The sequence below is a fragment of the Poecilia mexicana genome, unplaced genomic scaffold (genome assembly GCF_051168715.1).
Source record: "Poecilia mexicana isolate PSO_F unplaced genomic scaffold, ASM5116871v1 scaffold_6, whole genome shotgun sequence".
Classification (NCBI taxonomy): Eukaryota; Metazoa; Chordata; class Actinopteri; order Cyprinodontiformes; family Poeciliidae; genus Poecilia; species Poecilia mexicana.
The window spans coordinates 25,939,413-25,960,405 of NW_028263375.1; the positions used below are offsets into that span (position 1 = coordinate 25,939,413).

Sequence of the window (20,993 nt, forward strand, 5' to 3'; positions counted from 1 at the left end):
TGAGGAGGAGGCAGGGAAATTCTGTGCAGTGAAAACCTTTATTTGGGTTTTTACAGCCAAAGATGTGCAGTGACTGAAACTGAGACGCTCAGCAGTCTGGTTTCAGACAGCAAGGAGAGGCAAATTAGAACAAGATGAAATCAAGGCTGCACGTAAAATGTAATAACAAAAAAATAAATAAATTATATATATATATATATATATATATATATATATATATATATATATTATATGCATTGTTTCCTAGATTTTACATTGGGAAAAAATATTTAAATGTATTTCAGTGCTAAAATACAGACATTTTATATAATATACAATAGTACTCTTTAATTTCTCTCAAACACACACCTGTTGTATTTCTATAGATTAGGACATTGTGTGGATTTCCATTCATTTCTGTCAAAAGCTAATTTACACTATAACGGCTGAATTAGACTTACATTTTTTTAATGGTCATGAATGTGTCCACAATAAATACTGACTGAACCCAAAAAGCGACATTACACCACATTTGGACTGGGGGTTTGATGATTAAACCAGAAAAGGACTTAAAGAAGGACTATAAACAACTACACACACACACACAGTTAAGAATATAACAAAATATAAAATAAAATATTTCCTGTCTATATTTCTCAGTCCAAGTAAATATTGTTTTCTAAACATATTTTTTTTCCCCCACTAACTACTCTGTAAGTTGCTGAACACTACTGGTTGCACTCAGTGGTCTGCTTTCTAAACTGCTCTCTCATTGGACAAACCAAGTGTCAATCATTCAGCCTCATTAGGAGACTCACCTCACTGATTTTTCACCCAGCAGCTTTAAACCCCCCCCACCCCAAATAGAAGTCTGAATGGTAAAAACGTTTTAAGAAAATGCATGTATAATTTTAATTCCTTTATCCAACATAGTGCATTTAGCATATGCCAAGCATGGACTTTTTTATACCTCGTGTATAAAGTAAAAAAAAAAAAAAAAAAAGTCCAACTTTAATTTTCTCTTTTATTGATTGCAACATCTTTTAATCCACACATTACAAAAATGCACAACAAATATCAGGCTCAGTCTGCAACCTTATAAGGGGGAGGAAAAAAAAGATCTACCAAATAAAATATGCTTTAACAAAATAAAAATTATAGTAACGTAAATGCCACTTTGGATAACCGTAATCAAGAACCCATTTTAAAAAAAACATTAAAAAAAATCTTGACATAAATAAGTTAGTATAATTTCTCAGTGTTTTTTGTTTTAATTCTTTTTAACAAAATATGTACAGATGTACATTGCAAAAAAAAAAAAAAAAAAAAAAATGTCTACACAATTACACAGGCGACTGCATTTGTAGGATGAGCCGTTATTCGTCAAATACAGGAGAAGCTTTGAGATACTCAGACTTGCATCCTCAGCAGGTTTAAAATATTGGGGCGGGAGGGAATAAGGGATGGAAGAAAAAAAAAAAAGCGCCGAAGTTATCACAAAGAAATACAATGTGAAGTCATCTACATAAAAGCAACCATGTATTTGGTATTGTAGGAGATATAACCGCTTTCTAAAGTAAAAACCCTTCCATCTGCAAAGCAGTAAGGCACATCAGGGTAGAGTCAATAAGTTCGCATGTCCTTCCGTAAATATCTCAGCTAGTCCAACGCATCTGAGGACTGCAGAACTACAACAGGAAGGGGGGAGAAAGGCCCAAACTAGTGCTTAAAAGCAACTCTAAAAATAAAAAAATAAATAGAATATCCTCACTGATTTGTTTTTTTTAGTTTCCTCCGCTTAAAAGAGCTAAAGATTGTGGCTAAAAAAAACAAAAACAAAAACAAAAAAAATTAAAAATAAATGAGCTACATTTGTACCATTCTTCAATGTCGAGTTAGGAAAATGACGGAGTGAAGTCACGCTGTAAAGAAACCGTAAGAAGCCATGATTTTTTTTTGTTTTTTTAAAGTGTAGCAATTAGGGACCGTGTCAACTTCGCACGAGCAAAACAGCATTTCCAGAAAGAAAAAAAGAAAAAAAATAATTCAAACTACACTGCAATTCTTCAAGTCAAATCAAATTTCACACTTTTAGCATAAAGGATTTGTTTTATAAATCATAATGTTTCTTATGTGCTACATATGAAGAGAAATATATATTTATTAATTTATATACACAGGTAGTAAAAAAAAAAGAAAAAAGAAAAAAAAGAAAAATAAGGAGCAAAAAAGGAAATCCAACCTAATTGCACACTGCTACATCGACTGCTGTTAGAGGCAGTAACATTTAACTGAGTGCCAAAAACTTTAGTGTTTCTATTCAGTGCTTCAACAGCGTCCTCCCCAGTCTTCAGGAGAGCTGATATGTTTCTGATGCTGCGTAGATCCTCGTCCAAAAGTAAAAAAAAAAAAAAAACAACACTGAGGTCTCCCACGTTTAGGGAAAAACAAGGGGGAGGGGGCATCTTCTCTGTGGGGCGAGAACAAGGAAGAGAGAGAGAAGAAAAACATGCAAGTTAGTACAACAGAACATTGTGTAACATTTTCTGTAACAACAAAAAAAAGTTGAGTTTTTCCCTGAGGATGCGTTTCCTGATGTGGAAAAACTGTTTTAAGAGCCTCAATGTGAAATACAAAAATATAATTTTTGTAAACATCAGAAAGTATGTTTTTTTGTTTTGTTTCTGTACTTTTAATTTCTAGAAGCTACTTTTACATTTTAAGTCATATTTTGTGAGCCTCTCCAAGTGTTTTTTTTAGCTCATACAATTAAGATGCAGGTTAACTTCCTGTTTTAATATATATATATATATATATATATATATATATATATATATATATATATATATATATATAAAAGTCAGAAATTAATCTAAAAGAAAAAACACATACACAAAATGTTAAGTTAACATTAAGTTCTAAATTTATTTCCACATTTATAAAAAAAAATAAATTTCTTATGTGAAAGGAATTAAAAAAATATTATACCTGCCTCTACTGTTTAAGTTTCATTATTAAAAAAATATACCTTTTTCATATATATATATATATATATGCACATCTTCAAAGTGGTAAAAAAAAATTTAACCAGACCCTCTCTTCACTGTGACCCACTTGATTTTTTTATTTCAGACCTGCACGCTCTTCTCCCCCTGCAGGGAGATGTGTGTGTGTGTGTGTGTGCGTGTGGTAACAGGAGTGTGTGAGCGCAGCGAGTGCGTGCGTGTGTGTTTTTGCAGCTCTCGGAGAGACCAGCCCCTTTCCGTCCCTGCTCTGCTGTGAGGGCAGTGGCTGCTGACGTGTTACTACTACACTGTTGTTCAGCACTTGTTTACAGTTAAGTAGGAAACGAGCAGCACCGAAACACCTGCAGTTAAAGGGCTAAAAATAATGTCCAGCTCAGTTTTGTTTTCCTTTTTATTGTTTTCACTCGCAACGTTTGTCTGTCTGGTGTTAATGGGGCAGAACTTTTATCGATAAAACTCCGAGTCGGCAAAATGTTCCGTTTGGTTGTCAAAAAATAAATAAATAAATAAATACTAATTTTATAAAGTAAAAAGTGCCAAGCATAGAAAGGGCCACGGTATTTTCCTTTTCTTGTTTGCTAAACCACGTATACCTAATGTTCGTCTCTCTGACATCGTGTGTGGAAAAAAGGGGGGTTAAAATATAATTTAATTTTCTTACCGTTTTGCTAGTCCTCACGTTTGCCTCTTGGGACTGGACTTTCTGGGTGTGTGTTCAACAGAGTGGCTCAGGGTTGGACAACTAACTTCATCTGGGCTGCTGCGTGACCTCTTACTTTGCGCCGTGGTGTCTGCGAAAAATAAAAAAAAGCTTTTTTTTTCCATTTTACTACTTTCCATATTGATGCATTTATGAAAGTAATATGCCAAAACCGTGAGCCGTAAGACTATCTAGGACACAAATTAGAGCTGAAAACATGTATAAAAAAAAAGAAAGAAAAGAAAAAGTAGTACCGTGACACGGTCTTTTCCTCAGCCCGGTGCACTGCTCCGTACACTCAGTCAGTACGTCAGACATGCTCGTATCGCAGCTATGATTCCCGTTTAGATCCACATTGTTATTCCCAGAGCAGACGCCTTTCTCCCTCCGCGGGGGCCGCACGTAGAAATCCGGGACCTCAGCGGGGTCCACTAGTTCCCATGTGAGCCTGGCGTTAGGCAGCGGCTTGTCACTGGCAAAGTCGAAGCCCCACTTGGCGGACGCAGCCTCCTGCAGCTCCCGCATATGTCCCTTTAAATCCCTCTTTAACTCTTCGTGGTCCACTGAGCCGAAGAGGCTTCGGCAGGCTGACGGCTTCGGGTGTTCCGTAACCCGGGGCTCCGTCCGTTCCAACGTCGGGCTTCCGTTTGAAAGTCGAACGTCTGACATTTTACCCCCCAAAAAAGCTGAATCTTCGAGCAGCCAGGAGCGTCCGGTTTTCATAAGAAAAAAACACGTCGCCGGAGAGTGAGAGAAGAAAAAAAAAGAAAAAAAGAAAAAAAAAAACAACAACAACGGGTATCTCCTCGTCACGGGGGGAAAGATCCGAAACAGGCGTGAAACGGCTTATGCCATGCGTATGTCAAGCTGGAGGCGCAAACGGCTTCTGCGGTGTTCTGACGCCGAAGATAGTCCCCGCGAATCATCAAAACAAACTGCAGAGGAACCGAAGGAGCTCTTGTCAATTCCGTCCCGGACTGAGAGAAACTGCAGAGTAACCTCAGTACCCAATATGGCGATTCAGAGGCGTTGTGGGGACGGAGAGAGAAGGCTGGGCTCGGATGGAGGAGGGCCAGCGCATGTGATTGACACACAGAGCTATTTAAATCCCAGCGAGGCTGTTCATTTGCTGAACGCAGAGGCCACGCCCATGTTTTTTTTTAAAGCGCCAGCATTTTAAGTAATCTGGGCCAACTTTGTAAATAAGCTTACAGTTCGACACAATTTCAATCTTGATCAGCCGGGAGGTATTAATAATAATAATTTAAAAAATAATTTTAAGACAGATAACTAGTGTCTGTATGATTTATGAACATGCTGTCTGGATTTGAACTGCATTTTCAAATATTTTTATTTCACAGTAAGTCGTTTTAAGTTATTGCTATGAAAACATAAAATAAATTACAGAGCAGATTGAGTATTACATACCCTGCAAAATGAAATTGAATGTTTCAACTTTAAAAAAAAAGTGAAATGGCTGAGACAGCTGACTGAACTTCTTTGGTAATTGCTAAAACTTGAAAGTTTTACCAGCTTGAGGCATAAAGCTGTGCAGTGGTCACGTGGTTCTGTTTTTGACGTTATTTGAATAACCTTTTCAGCTCCCCTCACTGATTAGCTATTAGCCTGTAGCTGTTGGTTTCAAATGTGCTCCCAAAAAAAAAACAACAAAAAAAAAAAACACATGTATTCCATGATCATGGTACAGTTAATATATCTAGGTTGCATTTTATATACGATAAACACTACAGATGATGCATAGAAAACCACATACATTTGATCGTATCTTTGTTCTTTAATTATGTGTGTATTCTTGCCATTTTTTTGTTCTTTGCCAGGAAAACACGTTGAAAGCACTTGATAAATGCATTATTAAATATTGGTGAATGTAAAATTTAAATTATAATTTGCAAAAACAAATACCAAAAACAGAGATAAAAAAAACAATCACATTTGCAGAAAAGCAAGAATTTTTTCTGAAGCAACAATATTGGATAGGGAGTATTTAAGTAAAACTTATTTTCGAACTCAAACTGCATCATAAACTGTCTTTCCCCCCAACATGAGAGTGTTGTCTCCTGAAGTGTGTAAGTTGTGTTACACTCCACAGAAGTAAAAAGAAGAAGAAAAAAATTAAAACTGCAACAAAACAAATGCACCATAATTAAACAATTTTTAAAAACAATAATTTGCTTAAAATATGACCGTAAGCTTTTTGGGAGAAATGATGCAATTTAGTTTAATGGTGAGCAGCTGTTTACTTGAAAGTTTACAGTAGGATAAATGTTAGGTGCTCTGTGGACGGCCACACAGGCAATGTCGCCCTCTAGTGTTCACTGCCCCAAAAGTCTGCTGCAGAGGTAAGTCAACAGAAAAACATCTCTTTACCAAATGTTGTTTTAATAGCAAATCTTTAGATAAACAGCACATCTACATATGTACGTATATATAACACTAAACGGCCATCCACTTATCAGTCCATCAACATCTCCCACAGACTCTTCTCAAGTTTTTCCTCCTACCTTCCCTGTAAGTCAGTGGAGCAGCCTCAGAGGCTGAGCCACTTGACAATGTGAAAGTTTTTCTTGCCCACTCTGAGCAGGGTGAGTCCATTAGACAGTATGTGGATGTTGGGGATGAGGACCTGCTCCGGTTTGTCTTCCCTTTTGTGGTTGATCCATACTGCTCCTTCTGAAATCATCCGATACCTGAACGCAAGCGATCACATGATAAGATTCAGGTAAAGAACTTTTAACTACTTAAGCTTGTATGTCTGACAAGCTACAACAGTCTGGTCATTCAGTATATTCAGGTAGTCTGCGGACCTCATTCTTTGGGCTCATAATGTTGCTGGACCTACTAGACCTGATCAACTCCAGCATTGCCCCTAAAGGCTGGTACAGTAGACACCAGCTCTCTTGGAAAGTGAAACTATTTTCCCCAGTTAGCTTCACTGATTAAAAGTTTTCTTATGGCCAGACAGCAGTTCAGTTCCAATTCCTTGTGTTCTTACTTTCACCATTAAACACGTCCCTGAGTCCTACTGTTCTTCTTCCCATTGCTTTCACCAAACATTTAGGTGATTGCCAAACACGATCATTCAGGATTTTCTTTACCCCCCAACCACATCTCTTCCTCAAAGATGATGGTTTCCCCACTTTCCTTCCAGTGTTTAATAAATCGTCAAGCACTTTTTGACCAAATTTTTCAAGAAAACGCTATCAGCTCTGGCGTTTTCTCTACTTCACGCACGCTAGTGACCCTTCTAACACAGACTAACATCTTTTCCACAAGCATGGGATGAGTCTTTGGACCTGGTTAGTTAAGAAATTCTGAGTAAATACAACCAAAACAAACCTGTGTGTGTAGCGCCAATGGGAGAAATAACTCGCTGTGTTTTACAAACAACAAAAGTGAGATCCTACGACTAAAATCTGATGCCTTTCCAGTCGTTTCATGAAGAAGAAAGTTGCAACCATTTTCTTCTTCAGAGGTTTTCTTTCAGTGAACCAGCTTTCCTAACTGCTGATGAAAAGCAACCCCATAACCAATGGCAGCGCTCTGTTACAGTAGGTGCTCATGACGAACCTACCCTTTAGGCCCATCAGGGATGGCGCTGGCCTTACGGCAGGCGTCTAGCACCGTGGTCCCCGGCTCCAAAAGCATTTCTTGGAAAGGAGCCTCCCTGAAGAGCTCCTGAAGCTCCTCGTCACTCATTTGCTCCAACGCCTGAATGCTGCTGTGATACAACGCATTGGTACATCTGCAGGGACAAACAATACAGCTTTTAGACAGCTCCTCCAGGATTTTGCAATCGTTTTTTGTGATTTACAGTTGTCAAAATCTCATATTCTGTGGGGCTGCTTTAGAAATATTTCCTCATTAATCCTCATCCAAAATCTACATATAAATTATATATAAAATATATATATAAAAAATATATATTCACATTTATTGACCACGGACTATAACTTGACATCAAGCAAAGGTAGAGGCAGCAGTGCAGCACAAGCAGAGGAAAAGCTAGACTTTTTCCTTGTCCATCATTTTGACCAATGAAATCAAAAATATTCCCCAATAATCTATTTTTACCAGTTAATTTTTTTATGTTAACATGTTCAATTGCGTTTAATTTTAATTTGGTTTAACTAATAATAATTACAATAAAGCAAAATGAGTTATTGTGACAGGTCTAGTCAAAGATGGAAAATGTTCCTTTAACACGACCTGTGAGAAATACTGTCACCTGCAGGTGGGAGTTAGAAGTCACCTAAACTCAATGTTTTTTGGGGAAAATTTGGTGCAACGCTTAAAAAGAAAAACCTCTGGGGACCAATTCTGACCTCTTGGCGCTCTCGAGGCCCTCCTTTCCGTGCACCAGTTTGGTCACCTCTGCAGCCAGTCGTTTGTGGGCGAGACGTTTGCTTGGGTCCTCCCTCTGCTGCTCCATCAGCTTCTCCACCTCCTCCAGGGGCAAAAAGGTAAACAGCTTCAAGTATCTGCAAAACACCCACACAATGCACTTCAGCGTCCTTGTCACTGTGGTTCGGGCATCAACAGAAGCGGGGAGCTTTCTTCTTTGCGTACCGCTCCACGCTGGCATCCGACTGTCGGAGGAAGAACTGGTAGAGCTCGAAGGGGGACGTCTTGTCTCTGTTGAGCCACACCGCGTTGCCGGCGGTTTTCCCGAGCTTGTCACCGGTGGTGCTGGTCACCAGCGGGATGGTCAGGCCATACACCTCCTCACCGCTTACTCTGAAAAAGAATGTTTTAAAAATTGATTTGAATGGTTATATGGGAGAATATGGTAAAACTAAATTGCAGAGCTGGTCATAACAAGAGATTAGGTAAAGCAGAAACATGGGGAGACACTTATTTCATTCTCCCCACAGTTAAAATGATGTGGCAATAGTGGTATCATATTGTAGAGCCAGATAACATGAATACAAAATAAATACATTTGAAAGCGTGAGGAAATATTGACAAATGAGATTTTCATTGCTTTTCTGTTTGGGATAAGTCATTTTAAACAAACACCTTCGCACCTTAAACAAAATCATGCCTACTAAGACAGGAAACAGCGGTAAATAGGGATGACGATGCAGCGGCTGGAAACATCTCATGGTAATGAAAGAGCAGATTGTTTTGACGAAAGAAGCGGGTGTGGCCACTTGATGGCAAAAGATAGAGAAAAATGTATAGAGTCAGCACATCCGCACCAAAGTTCAACAGTGCAGGAAACATCAATGATGAGTTGTGTGGAAGTAAACGGGTGGAAAAGAAAATCGAACACGTTTTGCTCCGGAATAATGAAACAATTACGATCTTGTTTGGAAGCTAACAAACAGCCCAAACATGAAGGATGAGGTTGGTTCAAGCTATGGATAGCTTGGTCAAGGAACACTAAAGTGGACTATGGTTGTTGTTGTTTGTGACCATAAAGTTTATCAACCAAAAATGAAAAAAATAGCTTTCTTTTACAGTGATTTTTACTATTGCTCTCTGTCAGTACAAAATATCCACTGATGTCCATCGATTTCCCTTCAAACTGTCCTCGGTACATTCAGCTACAATTATTAGCTTCAGGTATGACTTCCCTTCCATATGTATCATTAGCTTATAACAACATATTAGGGCTAAACTAGATGTTTTGCAGTTTTGAATGCTTAAGTGCACTTTAAAAAAATGTTAAAGCAGCTCATGATTAAAATGTAGCAAGTTTTTTTTTATATGTGAGGCTGGAACAACTGCTGAATAAGTAGTTGGTCTAAAGTAGGCAATTCAACGTGCTGAAGTTTGCCTGTGTATATCAGAGTAAAAATGCTGGTCAGAACTGGAGCACAAATGGAGAAATCTGTTTGAATGGTGCCAGCGGATTGGGATATCTATGTGGGATGAATTACAGGCAGGTAAAACTGGTTCTGGCTGTGAAAAACTTTAAACTGGTATAGAAGTTTACTTCTCAGGTGGAGAAAAACCCTGAAAATATAGCCAAAGTCTGTGTTAGAATGGCTCAGTCAAAGTCAAGGGCTGAATCCATTTGAGAACCTGTATGAGACCCACTCAAGTTTTCACTTGTGAAACCTGCAACTAATTCTTTGCATATCAAAATACACAACCAGGGATATCCGGTCATTTTTTATTCTGATTTCCTAAAGCAGCCTGGAACAAAGCTGGAAGGGAAATTTACTTGTGAATGTACTCATGTCCGGACATCAAATTGCCCAGCTGGTCGGTGCCTCCGAGCTGAATCCTGCAGCCGTATATTTGGTGGAGGTGGTAGAAGTCATAAGCTTGGAACACCTGGTAGGTGAACTCTGTCAGGCTCATACCGTCTGCGCTCCTCAGCCGGGACTGCACGCTGTGGCGGCTGAGCATGGTCCCCATCCGAAAGTGCCTGCCGGTCTCCGACAGAAAGTCCACCACTTCCCAGCTCTTATACCAGCTCCGGTTGTTCAGCACGTTCACGGTGCCCAGCGGCCTCGAGCGGTCGTGGAAAAGCACCTCGTGGTTGATGAAAATCCTCTGAATGCTCTCCCGGATGCCGCGGGTGTTTTCCTCCACCATCTCCGCGGACAGCCGCTCGCGCTCGCTCGTTTTCCCGCTCGGGTCCCCGATTTGCGCCGTGGCCCCTCCGAGCAGCGCGACGACGTTGTGCCCGGCGCTCCGGAAGTGGAGCAGGCCGATAATGGCGAGCAGGTTGCCCACATGGAGGCTGTCGGCTGTGGGGTCGAAGCCGCAGTATACAGTCTGAGGAGCGGACTGGAGCAGCCGGGGAAGCTGGTCCTGTGCTGCGTTTTCTGGGAAAGAATCCTTCAGGACACCGCGCTTATGTAGCGACAGGAGCAGTCCGCTGGACGCAGCGGCGGAGCGGTGAAATTTAGACCCGAGTGTGAGGAAGAGACGCGCTCGTCTCAGGAGGCTACAGGACGGGTGTCGCGAAACACAACAGCAGAACCCGAGCATGGACACCGCCATGTTGGACAATGTGACGAGAAGGAGGAAGAGCGTAAGATAATTTGATAAATGTAGACTGCCCCCTGCTGGAGTGGTTCTGAATCAGAGCAACCGCAGACATGGCAGTGGCTGCTTATTTACTCAACCAAGAGTCAAGGTCACCAGACTCTGCTATCGTCATTTTGTGGGTCAGATTGGGAACGACTGAATTAAAGAGGAAGTTTTGGATTTATGAAGTGGTTTTGGATTTATATATTTATATATTATATATATATATATATATATATATATATATATATATATATATATATATATAAATATCATTCAAATTTAAATTTTTATTAGTATAATCTTTGTACTTTCATAGAAATGAGTATCAAGCATTTTTGTCTTTTTGTGGAAAATATTTAAGCTTTCATCTTCACAGTTGGCTTTTTGCATTTCCAAATGTTTAAAGTTCATGTCTTCAGCATAACACAACGTGTTTAATCTCTCTTCTGATTCCACATTGTGAGATTATTACTTTTATTACAGATAACAGAGAACTATAAAAATCTACACAAATATCTTTACTATATGCAAGCTACACTGTAGCCCAGTATGGCCCCAGAGTTTCAGTCTAAGAAATTATTTGTCAGAGAAACCATTACTTTATTTTAACTGGAAAAGCTCAAATTAGGTGTTCAAAAAAAAAAAAAACCCTTAAAAATAATATATTCAAACAGACTCAAGTTGTTCTTTCAAATGTCAACAAACAAAGTAGAGGACTTCAAAATCATTTTATTTTCTTTTTAAATCCATTCAATGTCAATTTGCCTTCTTGCAAAGTACTAACTATGCACGACTAAATACTCAGTACATTCAAACATTTACAGTATTATCCAAGCCATAAAACACACAGACAACAACATCCAAAGATGCTTTCTGCCTCTGAAGTAGACTAGAGCTGCAGAAATAAACAAGTTGAAGGTCACAAAACAAAAAGAAAAACCTAATTCCTATGACTGCTGCCCCTGGAAAATAATCTGTCCAAACTGGAAAAGGAAAGCAATTTTTCTTGTATTGTTGCTTCTGTTTATGGGCTCCAAAGCAGAGCAGCACAGACTTATTGTATTAAATTGAGTAAGAAAGACAGGGACAGAGAAACAGTACCTTTCTATATCCTGAGCTAGTGCAACAAAGGAAGACTAAGAATCCCTGATACAAGTTAAAAAGTCCCTTGTCAATTCCATGTCAAACAAAACCCCCGCACCCACAAGAGTACACCAGCTTCACCTTTCGGGCCTTTTTTGTAGTGTTTCATTCATTTTCAGTTTCGCTTTTAAAAACCCTTTTGAGCAAATCCTTCATTTTCATTGACTGACGATCGATTTCTGTTAAAATCTGACGAACCATTCGATAGGTTTCCGTTAGGTCACACGAACAGGTCAATTGTTTACAATTTTTCAATCACGTGAGTCTTCGACGTTGGCGTGTACACACACACACACACACACACACACACGCACACACACACACACACACACACACACACACACACACACACTCTAAGGCACATGTTGTTGGTGATTGATCGCCAAGCATGATCTGCGAGGTGAAAATCTGAGCTGCATTCGGTGAATTCTTTGCAGTCTGAGACAAGATATACAGTTGAAGCCAGATATGTACATATGTTTTCCCCTGTTTGACATTAAATCAGAGGTTTTTTTCTGTTGTAAATCAGTTAAGATTACAGACATTATTTCCATTTTCTTAACGCCAGAATAACCAGTAAGATCTTTTTATTTGAGAAAAGCATTTGTTTCTGTTTTCTTTGCCTTTATGCCACTGGAAGAAGTCCAAGATGAGGTTGTTTTGACTTTGTAGGCTTCTGATAGGTAATTCACGATATTTAAGTAAAGCCCTAACTGTGGATATATTTTAAGACAACACCTCAAACATACTTCTTCCTCGTGTGACATTATTCTATGATTAAAAAATAATAAAAAAAATAAGGAAATAAATTGTGATTGCAAACATATCTGGTAAATCTCCAGATATACTATCTGCTTAAATAATTTTATGAAGGCATAAACAACATGGGAATGTCCAGCCGATGTCGTCAAGGTAGGAGACGCATTTCCCAGAGACGAACGTGTTTTGGTGTGAAAGATGCTAGCTGAAGCGCCACTCAGAGACGAAGAGGCCATTATTTAAAATGCCAGATGATAGTTTGCAAACGAACTCGAGGATAAATACCTGCTGGCGACATGTTGATCTGATGAAACAAACATTGAAATGTTTGACCATCATGATCACTGCTACATTTGGAGGCAAAAGTGGGACGAGAACACCATCCCAACTGTGAAGCACAGTGTTGGCAGTGTGATCTTGTGTGACTGTTTTGCGTCAGGAGGGACTGGTGCGCTTAACTGGAAAGACGACGCAGTGAGAAAATAAAAACATTACGTGGAGATGCTGAAGTAAATATGGAATCCTCATTAAAAACAATCTCAGCATACCCAAAAACATAAATGTAAAGAGTTACTTTTACTGCAGTGGCCATCGTAAAGCACTGATCTCACTCCTATAGAAAGTTTGTGGGTAAATATGACAATTCATACAGTTTTAAAGGCGACTATCAAATACTAAAATGTATGCAAACTTCAGAATTTTAATAATTATTCTGGAATTTAGCAAGCAGAAATAATTTTGAGTAATCTTAACTGGCCTAAAACAGAAAAGTTTAGTTTGGTGAAATTAGTTTGATGGAATGTCAAAACAATGAGGCAAAAAAAAAAAAAAAATTGAAGGTTTATGCAAATATCTGGTTTCAACTCTAAGTGAGAACGTTAGAGGCAGCTTAGAGGTTGGTAATCTATCCGTGGCAGAGCTCATGTTTGAGTTAGTACAACATAGCAGCAAGTCTGGAGAGAAAAGTCAGACAGAAACAAGCTTGGAAAGCAATCTGTTCTAAATGTACATTACTGCATCATCAATACTCTGATAGCATACGACGTGATGGCTAATTATGAGTGCATTTAGACTCTCTGATAGCAAACAGAGATCCAATCTGTCAAAACAAACAAAAAAAATTAAAAGACAAAATATTTTGCGGTTGAGTCTGCCAAGGAGCATTTGATATTGATAAAAATCTCTGTGCATATATTATCTCTATTTGTATTCTGATGTGCAACCTGAGAAAACAGTATCGATCTATTTCAACGTATGATCAACACTATCCCGTAGCTAAACATTAACAAGACATCTCCTCGTCGTTAAACTATAGCCGGAGACGACGGAGTCAAGTTTTTAAATCAATCACAAAACGTGATAAGCCGGACCAGTCCGAAGCCGTCTTCGGTTCAGATCAAAAAGGATTCGGTTCAGTTGCGAAATGACAAACAGCTGGAAGCAACAGTTTTGATGGCTTAAACCAAAGGAATGTCCCCAGCAGGGTTCAGATTTGTGGATATCCCGATCGCCCCGTTTCACCTTGATTCTATTTACACTTTCAAACCGTGCCATTTCTGCATAAAACTTTATCAGATATAGTCGTACGTACACGTTTTTAGTATAAAAATATGATCTAATTCAAGTGAAAATACAAACATTAAAGCAACACGAACAAGCAGTACACATTTTTTTGAACGTAAAAGTCTTTAGCAAAATTAGGGATGTGCAGAGTCCATTACTATAATGTGACTTCAAGATTTAGCTTTTAGAAGGGGTAAATGGTAATGCAACTAGCTATGTACAAACACAATGCGATGTCATTAGGGGGTGAAAAAAAGATGAAACAAAAAAACAAAACAAAAAAAACGACGCTGCAATAGTCAGAAAAAAGGTTTCACAAGATGAATCCACTTTATGTTACTTTTAAAGCACCAAAATAATTATAAGAATAGTAGAGCTGCACATATGTTGAAAAGAGCCGTAAAATAGTAGAATAATTTGAGTTAAACATTTGTGCACAATTGCTTTCCATACACCATGCATTTGAAGATTTCTTATATGACTGACGAGAACCTGCTCCGATTGTTGGAGGTCCTTAGTGAAAGCTGTTAGTCCACATTCACTTTAAAGAAATAAAATGTTTAGAAAATATCTTTTTGTCCAAGAAAACTGATGTAAAATCTTGTTGGAACTGCTTTATCTGACAGACGCTACATAGAGAAACTACTTACACAAATTTGAATTGTGTAGAGCTGGAGGTAACTTTGCTCGTCCTGTTTAGTAAGATTACAGCGTCAAAAAGACACGTAATCCTCATTAAAAATTCAGCTTTATTTTAAATCAAGGTAGACTAAATAATCTTATGGTTATTTAAAGTATTTTTTTGCATGGGTGGATATTAAACAGATGATCATATGCTTCTCGCATTATTCCGCATGTGTGTTTTTATGTTACAAAATCCAAGTAGACTTTTCCCCTCCTTCTGGTGTCAAAGCTAGCATGTTCTTCTTATACAAATGGTTGGGTGACAGCAAAATGCGGGAGTTGCCTTGTTATAAACATGCATTGGGTTACAACTGGGGCTAAACCGCCTCTGACTGGGCTCCGGTCTTTTTCCGAATAGTAAACTCATACTGTAGCGCAACCAGGACAAGCTAACACTCTTTAAGCTAAGGTAAGTTATGTAACGGCAAACTATTTTCGGTGTCAATTTGAAATTAAGCCAAAGAAAACAAGGTTTAGGAAATCTCAGAGTTGAGGTAAGGATCGAACACTACGTAGGGAATACGCAGAAAGGTCGCTGTTTACATTTAATGCTAACCACGCTAACCACGCTAGTGGCTAAAACAAAGTTAAAATCAAGTTAAAATGTTAACCGTCATCATTTTGTCCTTTGAGAACAACAGTAAAACTGGTGTGATGGCATCTCTTCTATGAACATAAAAATCTATGAACAGTTGATGACAATAAAAAAAAAGGTATTGGAAAGTTTTCAAAACTATGAAAAAGGCTACAAACTGCTGAAAAACTGATTGGGTACATGTATAAGGACTACATTAAGAAAAAAAAGCTGTGGGTTTCTTTGTGAGAACAAAGAAAACGGGGGGAGGGAGGCGCTATAGCTGAGGCAATGTGACACAAACAAAAAGAAAATATTAATTTCTATATTTAGGCTTCTGTTGAGATTCTAGTGCGGCTCAAGTTGGAGTCGGACCACAAACCACGAGCACAAAGCACAGATGGAGTGTCAAACATCTGAGTGTGTGTTTTTGTTAGGAAAGCGGCTCAGACATTTGTGAACAAATCACAGACAAGTTTGTGCTTATGCTGTGCAACAAGATGCAATTTCAAGTCAAAACCCGATCGTCACAATTCAGCTTGCGATCGCGTTCGTACGTTTGGCGACTCCTTGGATGTGTCCGGTTGTATGAAGAAGAACATGCTGGTAGGCTTTGAAGCAGCAGGACTGTTTGGCTGCCAGGTCGAGGTGGTTTAACGGATGCTGACTTTATATGGCTCTTTAACTTCAGTATAAAAATCTCTTTTCAAAACACACAACTGGAGTGGCAATCATCGAGTTCCCCGTCTTCCCTCCTTTTCAGGGCTCACCGTAGGTTAATAGCTGAGTTTGGTCAGAAATGCTACACAGATTTCTACAAAGTGGCTTTAATCAGACGATGTTTCACATCTGATCTAGTTCCTTTTTTTTCTGTCTCAGAAGGTTCCAAGCAATGGAGTGGTGAGAAGCCAGACCAACCAAAGGAACCGTCCGCCAGAGAAAAGTTCCTTCAAGCTGACCGGAAGCCAGAAGCGAATTCTGCCGCGTCGGAGACGGCACGGCTCAAAGTGGTTGAACCCTAGCTTAACGTGTCTTCTCTGAACGGTTTAGTTTCTGTTCCGTCGGCTGGTTGCTGCAGTCCCTCAGTACATGTCTCTGTAGATCTCCTGTAGGAGCGGGTGCAAGGACGTGTCCTCTGTCTTTTTGATCTCCTGCACCAGCTGCGCATGCTCCGTGACCAGCTGCCGGAGGTCGGCCAGTTTCTGCAGCAGTTTGGGGAACAGGAAGGTGTCGTCGGGGTGGTTGGCCAGCAGGTGGAGCTGGAGGACGTGGACGATGCTCTCCTGCATCACCTCGATGTGCGACACGTTCACCAGGCCCGGTCGGTCTGAGGGCAGAGGAAGTCAGAGGAGGCATCGTGATTGTCCAAGGTTCAATTTCTCAGAAAATAATGAGATACAGATCAGTTAAAAGGAACGAATCACTGTGTGTGTGGTGAAACTGTGTAACGTACGGTCGTAAAGGGCAGAACAAACCCAACTGTACAAATTTAAAATTTCCCTCTAGCCTCACCTCCGCAGCAGATGATGGCCGCGACAAACAGCGCCAGGTCGCTGTCGTCCAGTTCCAGCGCGTTGAACTTCATAGCGAACTGGAACTTGGGCTCCATCATGTCGCTGAACGGCCGCCGCAGGCTCTTGAGGAACTCCCGGGTGATGAAGCCCGAGCCGTACGCCACGAGGAGGCCGTCTTTGTTCATGCTGGAGGCGAGCATGGCAAAGAGCGCTTCGTACACGCCATACTTCAAGAGCGTCACCTGGTCGTTCAGGTCCAGGCTCGAGAAGCCCGGCACGGACTTCGCGAACTCGGTGAGCTCCGTGACAGTTTCCACCGATGTGCACTGGCAGCAGTGGAAAATCCGAACCTCGGCCTCTCTGTCCTTCAGGGCCCCCGCCGAGCCGACCATCTTGGCCACCAGCGTTTGCTCCGCCAGCTGCAGCGTCTCCATGTCGTGGATCACGAACGGCTGCGGAGGGAGAGCCGAAAGTTCACTCGATTAATCGTGATTAATCAATTATTAAAATTTTGTAATCGATTAATCATTAACTAGAGTATATAAACTCTAAAAATGACCCAAACTGTACAAAAAATATATAAATTTTTCATTTAAGATGAAAAACCTTTGTCTATAAAAATGTTCCACCCAGAACATTATCATTTTCACCCAATTCAAAATTCTGTATTATTTTGCTATCCATTGATTAATCAAAAAAAAAAAAAAAAAAAGATTAGCTAGCAGTATTTTTAGCTGCAGATGCATCCTTTGCTACAGATGACCTAGCATTCACTAAATGAATATTGTTACTGCATTTTAGGCAATAAAAGGTTTGGTTTTTTTTATCAATTCAATTGTTTCGTATTGGGATCTTTTGTTGTACGTAAAAAAGCAGCCAAATGAAAAATCTGCAGAATGTGGCAATTCTTTTATCCGATTAATCGTCAGAATAAGCAACAGCATGCAGCCCTACTGATAATGCGTTCAAACTGAAATGCGGCCGTCTTTACAGTGCGTACGGCTCAGAGCCAACGGGTAGCAGACGAACATGGAAAATGTTGACTCGCCACAAACGCTGGACGTTTATACATAATCTTTAGTAAGGCAAAAGTCAGAACCCTCAGCCCTTATTGACACGTTGAAATTTACTGTCATGGACTCATTTATGTGGACGATCGTCTAAATCCCCTCACAACAAACAGAAGAGCTTTGAAGGCAGAACTAAACATCAACTTAAAAGGTAAAATTGTAGCCATTTGTTTAAAAAAAAAAAAAATATATATATATATATATATATATATATATATATAAAGATGTAAAGATGGAGAGGGACCCAGTACTTGAAGCAGAGATGAGAGGCTACATCTGCAGCTGAAGAACTCAGGGTGATGAAGGCTGATTTAACAGGAGGCCAAAGGGGAAAGTGTGGACAAACCTCCATCTGCTTCGCACCTACAGTCTTTATGCAAGCAGAGAGGGCAGACGGAGAAAACGCAACAAAGTTCCAGCAGACCTGAAACGAAATGCCCACGGCTGAGTAGAAAGACATCCACAACTTTGGCCTGTGCCGCTAATTACAGAAATGATGTTCCAGGACGTAATGGGTGTTCTTTGCTTCTATTTAAGCTCCGCAGCTGTTTGGGTCGGCTGCTAGCGTACCAGCATATTATGCTAGTTCAAAACAACACGCACCTTTGAAATGAGGGGAAAAGTCAGGGGCTCACCAAGGTGTGTAGCAGGAGAACTTTATCCCAAAAACAGGACTTACTAACACACAGCTCTCTGAGGAGCGCAGCTGATGATTAGACATCAGGTTGAGTTAAAAAAAAAAAATCATAAATGATGTTAACTCTAGGGCTTATTAGGAGCATAATCCTTATTTTGTACTCCTAGCAATATGAAAGATTTTAAAAGTAAAACTATTGATCTACAAATGTGCACATTTCCAACCGAGTACATCCCAGCTACTGCTTTCACCAGGCGTTTTGATCTCCAAAGGCTCCGAGTAAAATCTACTGTATGTCTGAACACGGATGGAAACTCGTCCCGTCCTTCCAGACCCATTTTACACCCACAAACATCCATCTGAGGAGTTTTCAACCAGCTCTGGGCTTTGGCTTCTGACCCGAATTCAAGCACTTTTTCCCCACTTCAATGAACAAAGAAGGAAAAAAGGGAACGATTGTAGAGACCACCCAGAGACAGAGTCCTTTTTGTCATTTCTTGTGGTAAAAAAGATACTCCAGACTTTGAGTTAAAAAATTTAAGACTTTTTAAGACTAATATGAATGAAATTTACCACATGTATCCACAGAAATATACAAACTTCGTCCGGCTAACTGGTGATAAATCTCCATTTACCCATGGAAGACAAAAATGCTAGCTAGCTAGGAAGGCTATGTTGGCAGTCATTCGCAATGAAGGTGTCTGAGAGTGACCCAAACTTTTGCCTGACAGAAAAGTCCAGAGAAAAAAAAGAAGAAAAAAAACACCATATATGAAATGAAGACGTTTAAGATTTGTGATTAACGTATGTAAGGCCAACTTACTTTTTAAAAAATGACCTTCATTTAAGACTTGTTATGGATGTGTGGACGGCCTGTATCACACAGAGACGATTCTTTGATTGCAGACTTCTAGAGTCATCCGAAATAATTTCTTTAGGGAGAAGCTAATCGATGTTTCCTGTGCAGTCAACGCCTTTCACTCACCAACCCACCACTTTAAGTCAACGTACAGGGTTGCTGGTCTTTCCGGTGAGTATGGTCCGAGCATTGGCCTTGTTCATGTTGAAGTTCTTCAGGTAGGCCTCGTATATCTGCCTGGCCAGTGTCTTCTGGTCAGCCAGCTGGGGGTTCACCACCTCCCTCTCCCCTGTCACCATCTCCGCCTTGAGCTTCAGCTTCTCCGACTGGGGCATCCTGCCGAACCGGATGGCTGCGGAGAGGGGATTTAGAAGCAGACAGAGATTATTTTGCTGACGTTTAAAGCCTAAAAAACCGCATAAAAGAAACCAACAGATGGCCTAAATATGCGTGAGTTTGAATCTGATAGCAGTAAGAACGTAGTAACAGAGACTTTGAATTATGAATGCTAAATAATGAGACAACAAGCAGTCTGTTTTGCTTCAGTGTCGCTTTTCTGCACACAGACGCTCTGCATGTGTTCAGGTGTGAAACAATGCTCTATTTGTTTGGTACGTGTTCGTGGTGAACCGACATACCGGATACTTTCAGTATAAATACGTGTCCTGCTGCATGCCAACCGTTGTATCCGGTTACACCGGATACTGACCAAATATAAGTAAACTTCTGAATTCGAGGAACGTTACAAAAAAAATGTCTAAAAAAATGATCTCGCTCAGTTTTCTGGCATTTAGCAAAGATAAATAATTTTGGAAATTCAAACTAATCCAAAACGAAGAAAAGTTTGGTCTGATTTCACTTCAGAAAGTGAGAAAAAAATGTGTTTGTGTCTTTTTATTCAGTGTACGTAAATATCTGCTTTCAACTGTGTAAAAATGCAACGGGTTTTTAAAGTGTTTCTAAACACTGAGCAGATTTTTTTGTTTCCATTTGTAATTTAATTATGTTTTTCATGAGCTCCAAGTCTTCCAGGTTTGAAGGCTTCTTTGCAATCACCGTAATCTCTAGGAGCCTCTTAAAAAATTGCTTCCAGGCAAAAGAAATGTTGATTATTAACTATTTTAATTACAAATATAATTGACGATTTTAGCAGCAGTGGTAAGAGTGGATTATTTTTAAGTAAATCACTTTATTCCTCCTCTTTCTTATCTTTTAAACACTGCGTTGATGCCAAATCCTTTTATTTTCACACAATAAAATATCCTTTTAACCTTCCAGGAAGTATTGAATAAAGGCGGCACAAAACAAAGTGGGCTTCCTTTGAGTTAAACGTACTTCCACTCGTCCCTTATGAAAGTGCGATGGCGTCTCTCAGACAGGTTGATCCTATTTAGCTAATAATGGTGATTAGAGGTGACCTGTCTTTGACCCCCACCTCTTTGGTTTAACCCTATAAGAGCCTAATGCAGCATATAAG

General features: G+C 39.7%; 3 protein-coding genes across 4 annotated transcripts in view; all 3 read right to left on the reverse strand.

The window, feature by feature from the left end:
* Positions 1–989: 989 nt before the first annotated feature.
* cdkn1bb (cyclin dependent kinase inhibitor 1Bb) lies at positions 990–4,892 on the reverse strand. The gene is made up of 3 exons (XM_014985933.2): positions 3,960–4,892; positions 3,667–3,796; positions 990–2,449 (listed from the first exon to the last, which is right to left on the reverse strand). Exons 1-2 carry the CDS (start codon positions 4,426–4,428, stop codon positions 3,681–3,683), a joined length of 585 nt encoding a protein of 194 aa, XP_014841419.1. The 5' UTR covers positions 4,429–4,892; the 3' UTR covers positions 990–2,449; positions 3,667–3,680.
* Positions 4,893–5,038: 146 nt separating this feature from the next.
* On the reverse strand, positions 5,039–10,775 carry yars2 (tyrosyl-tRNA synthetase 2, mitochondrial). The gene is made up of 5 exons (XM_014985873.2): positions 9,896–10,775; positions 8,293–8,460; positions 8,049–8,204; positions 7,298–7,468; positions 5,039–6,413 (listed from the first exon to the last, which is right to left on the reverse strand). The coding sequence occupies exons 1-5, from the start codon at positions 10,681–10,683 to the stop codon at positions 6,254–6,256; spliced, it is 1,443 nt and encodes a 480-aa protein (XP_014841359.1). The 5' UTR covers positions 10,684–10,775; the 3' UTR covers positions 5,039–6,253.
* A 647-nt stretch (positions 10,776–11,422) lies between these two features.
* Positions 11,423–20,993, reverse strand: part of pparab (peroxisome proliferator-activated receptor alpha b) — a 35,940-nt gene continuing 26,369 nt past the window's right edge. For both annotated transcript variants that reach the window (XM_014985902.2, XM_014985910.2), the window contains exons 5-7: positions 19,669–19,868; positions 16,949–17,402; positions 11,423–16,763 (exon numbers count right to left, since the gene is read on the reverse strand). In XM_014985902.2, coding sequence (XP_014841388.2) covers positions 16,519–16,763; positions 16,949–17,402; positions 19,669–19,868 — 899 coding nt within the window. In that variant the 3' untranslated portion in view covers positions 11,423–16,518. The remainder of the gene's footprint in view (positions 16,764–16,948; positions 17,403–19,668; positions 19,869–20,993) is intronic.